This window comes from Mesoplodon densirostris, chromosome 6 (assembly GCF_025265405.1).
Source record: "Mesoplodon densirostris isolate mMesDen1 chromosome 6, mMesDen1 primary haplotype, whole genome shotgun sequence".
Taxonomy (NCBI): Eukaryota; Metazoa; Chordata; class Mammalia; order Artiodactyla; family Ziphiidae; genus Mesoplodon; species Mesoplodon densirostris.
In genome coordinates, this window is record NC_082666.1 from 15,381,919 (window position 1) to 15,393,971 (window position 12,053).

At 47.1% G+C, this 12,053-nt stretch overlaps 1 protein-coding gene across 1 annotated transcript in view; it reads left to right on the forward strand.

The window, feature by feature from the left end:
- BRINP1 (BMP/retinoic acid inducible neural specific 1) overlaps positions 1 to 11,829 on the forward strand; it is a 137,074-nt gene extending 125,245 nt beyond the window's left edge. The window contains exon 7 of the mRNA XM_060101631.1: positions 10,689 to 11,829. Coding sequence (XP_059957614.1) covers positions 10,689 to 11,829 — 1,141 coding nt within the window. The remainder of the gene's footprint in view (positions 1 to 10,688) is intronic.
- Positions 11,830 to 12,053: the final 224 nt, after the last annotated feature.

Consider the following 12,053-nt stretch of genomic DNA (forward strand, 5'->3'; position numbering starts at 1 on the left):
TCAGCTGGGCAGCTCTCTCTCTTCAGGGTCTCTTCATGTGGTCTCTCCAGCAGGGTGGTCAGCCTGCTTATAAGTGGCCTCAGAGCTCTAAGGGGGAGTTTTCCAAGAGACAAGAAGTAGAAGCTGCTGCTGAGTCCATAAACTAAGTGAATCACTTGTGTCTTACTATATTGGTCAAAGAAGTGGTGGAATCTGCCCAGATTCAAGGGAGGGGAACAGAGATCTCCTGTCTATGGGAGGAGTGTCAAAGGATCCGTGGCCACCTGCCGTACATTGTGGGTTTGCCATTTGTTTATTTTTCCATTGTGATACATTTTAGTACAGAGGTTAGTGCACTCTTCAGAGACCTTATGAAGATATATCTCGTAATACAAAATTGCCCTTTTGAACCTTTGTCAACCAAGACAAAGTTTGTTTTAGTGGATTTATCCTATGGTTTATGCCCCTTGCAACATGGTTCGGCCTAGGTACATGTTTTGTTGTTGTTCTTATTGTCTTGTTTTGTTTTCTTGGAAACTGGTTAAAGGGAGAGAATAGTCCATAATATAAGTTTTATTATTTGGTGGGGATACCCGAAGTGGGAAGGAAGGGGTTTCTGCCAGTTGCAGAGTATTCCAATTATGGATTAATCTCAAGCATGCACTCTGGAATGGGGAAATAACCATCAGACCCACTGTGAGAAGAACCAGAACCAAAGTCCCATTGATCACCTGACCCCCCATAAACACCTATGCTGATTAGTAGACCACAGTGACATTTTGTGTCTCCTAGAAATACTATCAGGGCAAAGCCAGTGTCCAGTAATCCTTGAAAAGTATGAATATTTCCTTTCCCCCAGTGCACAGTCACCCAGGTAAAAGGCTGTCGGTCCCCTTGGGAGAGGTTGGGGAAAGATGAACTGTCTACATTTGTGGCTGTGTGCAGGGTCCTTCCTCCCTCAAGGGAAAGATTCTGCCTCTGGGTTTCCAGGTACTATTTGTGTGACCTCAGGCAAGTCACATAACCTCTCTGTTTCCCGTGGACTAAGCCTTGTCTAGGCATCACTCCACTCCAGAATTCTGAAAATCTGCCACACTAAACACACAGACAGCTCCACCTACCAGAGTTAATTGCTACTTTGACAGTCCCTGACCTACTGATGTGTGTGTGTGTGTGTGTGCACATGCACACACGGGTGCACGCACCCTGGGAGGAGGTGGCACATTCGTGGCAAGGACCTATTCTGAGTGTGTACTAAATTGTCCTATTGAGGAAGAGGTACAAGCCAACAGATAACCTAGGCTAGCTCGGGGCATCTCGCTGTCAGTCACAGAAGCCTAGAAGTACCCTCCCAACCATGGGGCAATGAAGCTTTTTACTAAGAATATCTTGTGCATTTCTTTTCTATTTACGGAGATAAAGAAGGTAGTAAGGCCCAACCCCATGGCAACCCAAGGATGCACAACCAGGGTGAGGGGCAGGGAGTTGCGTGTCAGCAGCTGAGCTTCACCATGAGTGATATGCAGGGTTTGTTCAACTCCGCACTACCAGGGATGTCTCCATGCCCATCCCTGTTTGCCGTTGTACATTTGTAGCAAGTAGGGAATTGACTCCCTTGGTTGATGTAAGGCAAGAAAATAAGTATCTCCAGAGTCTTTTTGTTGTTTTTAGTTTTTCAGGGTTTTTTTTCCTTCCCTGGGGCTCAGAAGTGGCTTCCGGTTCAGAATAGAATCTAGAGGCTTAGAGGATTGAGTCAGAAATAGAACTAATTTCTTACAATTTCTGTAGCTCTTTTTCCTCTTCAGCACCATTTCCCTATGCTCCTGCCCACTTCCACCCTCCAAATCGACCAACAAACCCACACCCGGGTGAGTTATGTGACAGCTCACTGGTGACCTTCAGGAAGTCACGTCACCTCTCTGAGCCCAGTTTTTCATATCCTTAAACATCCTTGATACCCCTCAGCCCAACCTATGACACAGAAAAGTCGTGAAGATCTAAATCAGAGAACCAAACAGAAGAGCTTTAGAAAGTTTACAAGAGTGATATAAAAATGTAACATATTGCTGCCTTAATAGTGTTTTTCTGGTTGCTTTAAAGGACGATTTTTTGGGGTAAATGTTTTATGGAAGTGTTAGAAATATATAGCAAGTGCAAATATCGTTAAGTGTACAGCACGATGAATTTTCACAGAATGAATTCCCACGTGTAACCAGCACTTAGATCAAAGAGCAGGGCGTTGTCAGCAGTGCAGAAACCCGCCGTGTCCTCTTCTGATGCCATCAGCCTCCTCTCCCAGGGAATTATGCCTCTCATGGCTGCACACACTGTAGCTCAGTTTTTCCTCTCTTTGTTCAGTGTGGACCCTTTGGTATCTGGCTTTTTTCACCTTTCATTCTTCTGTGAGATTCCTTCATATTGTTCTGTGTGGTTTTGGCACATTCATTCTCAAGCGTACTCCACTGTGTTTCTAGACATCCATTCTACTGCGGTGGTCATTTGCACAGTCTTCGGGTTGGGGCTGTGACAAGAGAGTGCTGCTGTCTTCCACACGCCTTGGAGTGAACTTCTATGTGCATTTTTGTTGAGTATCTACTAGGGGTGGGATTGCTCAGCTTTACAGATACTTCAGTAGTAGATAATTCCACCTTCCCAAACTTGCTGAATGAATGATCTCTCTTGCAGGTAGCATAGAAGAGTTTTTGATTGTTCCACATCCTTGCCCATACTTAGTGTTTCTCATCCTTTTTATTTTATTTTTATTTTTATTTTTATTTTAGCCATCCTGCTGCAGAAGCATCCTATTGCAATTTTAATTGGCGCGGTCCTGATGACTGATGGCGGGGAGTTTCATGTGCTTGTTGGCCTATTGAATATCCTCTTTTATGACATGTCTGTTCACATCATCGTATCAGTTGCCTACTTTCCCGTTTGGTCATTTTTTTTTTTTCTGGGACAAATCACATTTATTAAACAGTTTAGTGAGAACCTTCTGAAGAAAACTATAAATTGTGACAACTGCATCTACTCTGGTTTAAAGAGACCCAGGAAGGAGTGGCAAACTCAGGCAGCGTGAAATGCCTTTGACTAGCCCAGCATCCAGCCAGTGGAGGAGTTATTTATGTACTATAAATATAGCCTTTGGGTAAAGATTTTGCAAATATATTTTCTAACTAAGGGTTGTCTTTTCACTCTTTGGTGTCTTTTGATTCATGTGTTTTAATCCTAATATATCCCTATTAATCAACATGGTTTTTTCCTTTATGGTGAACTGTGTTAAGAAATCTTTGCCTACTCCAATGTCATAATGATGCTCTTCTGTGTTTTCTTCTAAAAGGTGTTTTGTTGATGTTATTATTTTACTTTTCACACTTAGATCTGCAATCCACCTGTTAATGATTCTGGGGTATAGAAGAGATTAAGTATCAATGAGAGATTTTGTTGTTGTTGCTGTTTTAATATCAATATTCAGTGGACCCAACAATATTTATTGAATTCTTTCCCTGGATTTTTAAATCTATACTTATTTCAAAGGGACCATTTTCTTTGGGAGCTCAAGAGGAACACAATAGTTTGTTCTCATGAGAGATAGTGTGTACCTACCTATGTTAGAAGCTCTACATACATTATCTTATCTTCAAAACAATCCTGCAAGTAATGTATCATTATTCCATTCTGTAGTTGAGGAAACTGAAGCTTAGAAAGGACAAGCAATTAGCTCAAGGTTAAGTAATGAGGAGCGGAGCTATGATTCAATACCCCATCTTTTCTGACTCCAAAGCCCACATCTAGCTCTTTCTTCAAGCATCATGGTGACAGCATTCATTAGAACTGTGGAGGGTGAGTGACCAGGGAGACTAGGACATTAAGCTATAATCAACTGAGCTGTTGTAGTAACTGAGAGGAATATTTTTACCTGAGAGGAATATAAAACATAGTTTTCCTTTGCCTTCAGTAATAATTATAGTTAATGGTCAATCATAGATAGCTTCCTTTCACTGCGAACCTCCCACAAGCTTCACGTATCTGATTCTCCTTCTGAAGATAAAGTGTAAGGCAGGTATATAACCTTTCCCATTTGACAGATAAAGAAACTGAGGATCAAAGAGGTGAAGTGATTTATCCAAGGTCAAATAGCAAGGTCAAATATCCACAACAAAATAGTGGTAGGGCAGATCCAGCATTTCCTTAACTGACTCCCATGTCTATTAACTGGCTCACCACCCCCATCACTGCCCAGATCATTGATCTAGATGACCATCACTGTCCTTCAGGGTGAAGTCCATTATACCTGGTTAGCCCCTTCTCACTCTCTCGCCTTTGGTTTGTGTGTCATTCTCCTGCCTGACTTCCGCCCAGGAAGAATAAAACCCTCTGGCAGCTCTCCACCTGGGAGCTTCCTGCTGCTTTTAGCATTTCTGTCAGCCCTAAAGAAGCTTCTGGATCCTTCCTCCTTACCCTCAGCAATCCATGCCCCAAAGCAAAATGCTGAATTTGAACATGTAGCTGATGTTGCCTGTCACCTCCTTCCAGACACAGAACTATGTAATTTGCAAAAATTGTTTCATAATCCTCCCCAGTTAAACTCCTGCCAAACTAAATTTAAAGACTCCATCGGGTTTTCTCTTTGCTGCTCTTCCCCTCCCCCCTTCTACCCTCTGCCTCTGCCCTCCACCAATAAGACCTATTGCCTTCATTCCACAGTTCCAAACCAGAAAGCATCTTCATCGTGGCAAGGGACCACAAAATCTTCTTTGGGTTTTTTCTTCCATTGCCGTGAGCTGTTCCATGAGGCTCTTTGACATCATGTGAAGAACTGACAGAAGGAAGGAAAACAAACTATTAAGTCAATGATAGAAACTCAAAGAGGGGAATGATTAAAGCTAAATATGAATCTGGGGAAAATGATGAACACAGACTGGGTCTGATGGCCAGTTATAATTTACCCTAGCACATCCATAAATCGAGGCTTCTTTCAGTAGAGCCCCAAACATTCTGACACCATTGATATATTCATCTTTTATCAGCACTATTCCTGTAACACACACACACAGAGTCATACACAGCACACCCCCTAAACAGTGCATCATCAGAAACCTAAAAACAACTGTTTGTCTTCCCAGTCTAGTACTAGTCTCTGGTCTATAGAGTACACAATTTGTAGAGTCTCACGGAATTACTTAGACACCCATTACAATCTCGAAGAAGCACAGGGCATAAATACAAGAATGATTGATTCAGAACTCTGATTTCATTTTTTAAACTTTCCTCTCCCTTTTAAATAAACACTCCTGGTAGGCAAATGGGACTTATGGATTATAGTTTTCTATTTTAGCCTAAATCTGTTCCCCCCTTCTCCTTGGCACTCGATTTGTATGATCTTCCCTAAAATGCCACTGGCCTGGCACTGCATTCCTGTCTTGGGCAAAACCTCCAATTAAAATCAGCAGGAAGTTTGCTTGAATTAGGAATCCCAGCCTGGGCTTCCCACCAGGTGGTTCCGAAAGGGAGGCCTGCCCTGTTGAAAGCACTGATGGGAAGCCCTGGGTGGCATAGCCTCTGTCCTCCAAATGATGAGCGACTCCAGCTGTGTCACCAGGAGGCCTGTCAGGTCGCCAGAAAATCCTGGCTGAGGCAAAGACAGAGCCTGCAGGGGAGCAGCGGAGGTGTCCCCATGGCCCGGAGCCTAGCTTCTCCTCCAGCCTGGGTTTGAGAGGGTAGGAAAAGTACAGCGGGGAATGGAGGGAACACGGGGTTTGGATCCAGAAATCCTGAGCTCTGATCTTCTATGTCCATGCTGTGTGACCATGGGAAAGTCACAGTCCCTCTCTGGTCTTTCATGCCTTCTCCTCCTCTCAAAGGAGTCCTATTCTCATAGGGCTGACGTAAGGATAAAGGCTGACTGCCATGATACAGAAAGCACTCAAGAAACATTAATCCTCCACCTAAGCAACTAAATCTCAAATGTTCAGGTCTAAACATGAGGGAGATGGGCTGGATATTTCCAAGGCTTCTTCTTGAAGGTTTTCTGCTTCTGTGGTCCAAGTAGCTTTACGTGTAGCCTCTGTGGGAGCCTACTTACCAGGCCCCGGGGTTTTCCAGCTTTAGGAATAAAAATGCAGCTTCCTGCCCTCCCCTCATCCCTGCTCCCCCCGCCCCTCCCATCATAATGAACTGAAATCCCATCCAGCAGAAAGATGCTGATTTGGATGTATTGGAGTTCAGCTTTGGCTGCAAAGAGAAGATGCTTTTGATCCCCAGAAACAGAGAAAAGCATCTTAAATCGTGGTCCTCACTGCCACACACTGAATGCCTTGCAGTGGGTCTGTGTCAGCCCTTTGTGAAAACTGCCCCATCCCATCTCTCTGGAGCTGGCCTATTAAGCCGCTCCTCTGTTGCCAGAGTTGAGGTGGGCTGTCACCAGCTAGCCTGGGAAATGGTATTTATAGATCGCATTCCCTCTTACTCCTGGTCCCCAGCCTCTCCCTGAGCACTTGTCGGTGAGCTCCAATTATCTGTGAATGGAGGAGAGGGATCCTGGCAGGTCCAGGGGAAGCAAGGAATGTGATAATAGGCCCTTCACACATTCAAAGTTTCAGTATTTTTCCATTGTTTCAATATACTTCTCTTCTTGCGGCCTGCTTCCTTCTTCTTGCTGGCTTTGTCATTATAATTTTACATTGTGGTACGTCGGAAAGTGCGCTGGTGCTGCAGTTACAGAACTTGGTATTTGAACGTGGACTGACTCTGTGATGTCAGACAAGTTATCCCACTTCTCAAGGCCTCACTCTCTTCACCTGTGCTGTGGACGGTTACCCATGCTGCTCTGGGAGAGCTCTGGCACAACGCCTGGTATACAGTGAGTGCTCGGTGGTTGTGAGCCGTTGATTCCCTTGGCTGGTTTAAGGTGCTGCATGCCTCCCAGCATGGCAGGGTTTCTGAGTATCAGCAGTTACTACCCAGAGCACTGGCTGGAGATGGAGAATGTGTAGGAGATTGATCTGATTGAGCTGGACTCCTCATTATCAGAAGTTGCTTGTGCTAAGGACAAGCATGCAAAAAACTGGGATGAGCTTGTTTTTTCTGGTTTTGTTCTCTTCAAAATGAAGGACTGAAATCTCAGGGACGTTCACTGACCTTGGGAATCGGGTCTCACCAGTAACATTGCTCTCCGCCTGACCCCCCACCCCTCTTTCAGAAAAGGATGCTTTGCCCTCCCATGGCCCATCTGGGGTCCACATTCCCTGATTCTGGGAGTTACAACACATGAAGGCTTGGCTGAGTGTCTTCGTTTCCATCCTACCCACGCTAACTTCATCCCATCACCTTTGCCCTCTCCAGCCCCCCTCCTCCACAGCCCCCGTCTGCTCACCTGGGTCGGGCTCCCTGTTTCCCCCTCCACCTCCATCACTGAGGCCGTCCCTCCTCTCCGCACGCTTCCCCAGTCCCCACCTCTCTCCTCCATTCTCTCTTCTCTCCCTGGGCCTCGCGCTCCCAGCCCCCTCCCCGTGCCCCGCCTCTTCTCAGTCCTCTCGCAGTGTCATTAATGCCTTCTTTGATACAGCCCACAACCTCACGATTATCCGGAGGTCAGGAGATGCAGGTGCCAGGCAGCTCTCTGCTGCGCCTCAGAGGGCCTCTGTCCCCAGTCCCTCCTGCTCGACAGGGCTGGCATCCTAATTGGCCACTCGCCCCTTTGCTTGTGGCAGCCTCACCGGGAACTTTCATCTTCCTCTTTCCCTCACTGAGGATGCTGAGAGCTCAGCCACAATGAGGCATTGATTCAAGGAGTGGGGGATGCGGTCCTGACAAAGGGTCCCAATGATGAGACACGAGAAAGGGGGCGCTCTACGGGCTTATAGACTGCCTTGCAGACGGGAACAGAGGCGCTCTGAATGGGGTTCTGTCCTGTCACTTGGAGAGGGAGCGACGGGGCAAGTGGGGGCCATTTGAAAGAGGCATTTTGAAAGGACGCTCTCGTCAGATGGAACCACACGCAATCAGAGACGTGTGGCGTGCCCCCTCGGCTCACAGAAATATCAGATGACTCATAGCCGATATTCAGTCAATGTTCTGGTTGGGGAGCTGGGAGCCGCATGGCTCATTAGCATTCCAGCTTCGTCTCCTGAAGGCTGGGCCCGCTGCTGTTCTCCAGGCTGTAATGGGATTGGTCCCACGAAGCAGAGACCGGGGAGGCCTGGAGCTGTGCGGGTGGAAGGTATTGAAAACTAATTCTGCAGTTCAGGAGAGAGAAGAGGAGTTTGTTTGTAAGAAAAATATTAATTTTTGTCTGTTCATTCATTCAGCAAACATTTATTTAGAGCCAGGCTCTGGGCTAGATGCTCAGGGAAGGAGGGGTCCCCTCTCTCCAGCCTTAGAGCCTGGAAGGGAAACTGACCAAAAAACCAGGGGTTTCAATACGGTGTTTTGAATGTTGTGAGGGAGGTTTCATTGCCAAAGCCAGAATCGTTCTGTGGAGTTAAAAGGCGGAGCTGTTTCAAAGAGCGCTCTAATTATTCCTCCATTTTCTCTTAGCTGATAAGCACCTCCTTTAAAGCACAGCATCCTGGGAAGCCGTTTCAACAGTATCCATTTTCAAATGTCCCAAGTAACCAAATGGTTTCCCTCCAACCCCAGAGGGATGGTGAAATCCCTCAGAGTGTGTCTCAGTACCTTCAAAGGAAGAGCTTATTCTCTGGGATGAGAGTACTTATTACCTTCTTAATAATGGGTCTATGCCAGGCTCTGTGCTCAATGCTTTAAATACACCGTCTCATTTAATCCTCTCCCTCACTGCCTAAGATGGGCTTTATTATTCTCTTTTTAGATATGAATACTGAGGCTCAAAGACACGAAGTATCTTGTTCCTGGTTACAGAACTGAGCCTCGAACTCAGTTCTGCTTGGGCCAGCGCACATGCTTTTCAGTATCAGGCTGTACTGCCTACACCTCATGGTTCTTGGGCTTGGTGATTGTGGCCTGGCAGTGGAAATGACAGAATAGATAGATCGCTAGCATTTCCTACCAGACGCAGTACAATGCAAAAGGGCGTCCATTTCCAGTTTCCGAAAATGCGGGTCAGGAACCACTGCCACCGTCGTCATCATCATCATCACCACCACAGCACACGAGAGCCTTAAGAAAGGCCCCCTTGACTGACTCTTGTTTGAAGAGCTACGAGCCAGGAGAGTCCCTACTCACTCACTGTATGAGTTCACCTCTGAGCTTCTCTTGCCGTGTCCAGAAAATGGAGCTGAGAGTCCCTTGGCAGGAATAACAAGAACTAACTTTGATGGAGTCCCTAATACCTACCAAGTTAGGGGCCAAGACTTCACAAAAAAATTCATGTCATCCTCACCACAGCCCGGTGTAGGGGGGAATGATTAGGAAGGTGAAGGAAACTGCCGGCATTCCCTTGGCTCAGGAGTGGAGGTGCCAGGATTTGAAGCAATCTCGGACTGACCTCAAGTCCCAAGCTATTTTGGGGATGTGGTTGTGAAGCTCAAGTGAGAAAATGGGAGTGAATGTACCCTGTGCAGGGTAAAAAGTGCTAGACACATGTAAGGGCTTATTCGTAGCATGGAAGACAGCCAAGAGGGGACTTGCACAGAAATGAGGAAAGATGAGAGGCCACTAAGCCGACTGTCTTACATCTTTTTACCTATTCTTCTGTTGCTTCTTATCTGATCTAGTATGCACCTTCACTGGAATGTTTCAGAGGCTGGAATCTGGGGACAGGCTTGGGTTTGTTTCTAAACGTGTTGAGGGGCTGTGGAGAGGGGGGCCTAGAGGTACATGTTGTGATGGAAATTTCACTGACCTGAGAGTTTGGAGCTCTGGAAAAAATGGGGGAAATAACATCTTTCTTACCTGTTCTGAAGAGCCAGTAGGAGGATCACATAAGATCATAAATATGGAAGCACTTCCTGATCTCCAGAGTAATGTAAAATATAATTTGTTTTTGTTGAAGTTTTTGGATGTTATATAACCTCATGGGAGGAATCTGTGAAGAGAGTTGAAACATCTGGTGCAGGTTAAAAGAAGTAACCCCTAAATTCTTCTTATTGACGATCTTTTACAATCTGTTGTCATCTGGCAGGGGTTTTTGAGTTCATACGCTTTAATTTTCTGAATCAAACTTCCACGGGACGAATGAATAATATGATTATAGAGCTGCAAGGGCTTCAAAGAACATTCACTCCAACTCCTTCCCTTTACAGATGAGGACACTGAACATTAGAAGGGTAGATTACAGGGCTTCCCTGGTGGCACAGTGGTTGAGAGTCCGCCTGCCGATGCAGGGGACACGGGTTCGTGCCCTGGTCCGGGAAGATCCCTCATGCCGTGGAGCGGCTGGGCCCGTGAGCCATGGCCGCTGAGCCTGCACGTCCGGAGCCTGTGCTCCGCAACGGGAGAGGCCACAACAGTGAGAGGCCCGCATACCGCAAAAAAAAAAAAAAAAAAAAAAAGGATAGAGTACAAGGTCAAGTAGCTGCTCTGTGGCATTACCAGGAACTACAGTGTAGTTCTTGTAATTGATATTTGGCGCCCTTCCTAAGATAACTGTTCTACCCAGTCCTTTCAGTCTTTGGGCAGCTCCACTTTGCATTAGCAGTTGGATAACCATAACCCCACTTTGCATTAATAGCTGGATAACCACAAGCCCACCCATGATGGTTAACATTCTCCATCTCACCTCTACCCCTCAGGACAATTCAGCAGTGGCTTGCAAGGGTCCAGTCGCTTCTCTACTGCAATGAGAACGGGTTTTGGGGAACCTTCCTGGAGAGCCAGAGGAGCTGCGTGTGCCACGGCAGCACCACGCTGTGCCAGCGCCCCATCCCCTGCATCATCGGAGGGAACAACAGCTGTGCCATGTGCAGCCTGGCCAACATCTCGCTCTGCGGCTCCTGCAACAAGGGCTACAAGCTATATCGAGGCCGCTGCGAACCACAGAACGTGGACTCGGAGCGGAGCGAGCAGTTCATCAGCTTCGAGACCGACCTGGACTTCCAGGACCTGGAGCTAAAGTACCTGTTGCAGAAGATGGACTCGCGCCTCTACGTCCACACCACCTTCATCAGCAACGAGATCCGTCTCGACACCTTCTTTGACCCCCGGTGGCGCAAGCGCATGTCCCTCACTCTCAAGAGCAACAAGAACCGCATGGACTTCATCCACATGGTGATCGGCATGTCCATGCGCATCTGCCAGATGCGCAACAGCAGCCTGGACCCCATGTTCTTCGTCTACGTCAACCCCTTCAGCGGGAGCCACTCGGAGGGCTGGAACATGCCCTTCGGGGAGTTCGGCTACCCGCGCTGGGAGAAGATCCGTCTCCAGAACAGCCAGTGCTACAACTGGACTCTCCTGCTGGGCAATCGGTGGAAAACGTTTTTTGAGACGGTCCACATCTACCTACGTAGTCGGACTCGGCTACCTACCCTCCTGCGGAATGAGACTGGCCAGGGCCCTGTGGACCTGTCCGATCCCTCCAAGAGGCAGTTCTACATCAAGATCTCGGATGTGCAGGTGTTCGGGTACAGCCTGAGGTTCAACGCCGACCTCCTTCGCAGCGCCGTGCAGCAGGTCAACCAGTCCTACACACAGGGCGGCCAGTTCTACTCCTCTTCGTCTGTGATGCTCCTCTTGTTAGATATTCGGGACCGAATCAATCGCCTGGCCCCCCCTGTGGCCCCGGGGAAGCCCCAGCTGGACTTGTTCTCGTGTATGCTGAAACACCGCCTGAAACTGACCAACAGCGAGATCATCAGGGTGAACCACGCGCTGGACCTCTACAACACCGAGATCCTCAAACAGTCGGACCAGATGACAGCCAAGCTCTGTTAACCTGGACTCTTTGCCATGGACGTTCCCTTTTGTTGTACAAACAGAACAGAACCAAGCAAAGCAAAACAGACACAAATTTGTAAAATGTAATTAATATTCAAAGGAAAGGAGGAAAAATCTTCATTCGTTGGAAACGAAAACATTCTAGCAACTGTATAAAACCGTTGGGCATGTTTGTTATTTCTATACTCTGTCGTGAAGAAGGGTCTCAGCCTTGGGAGGAG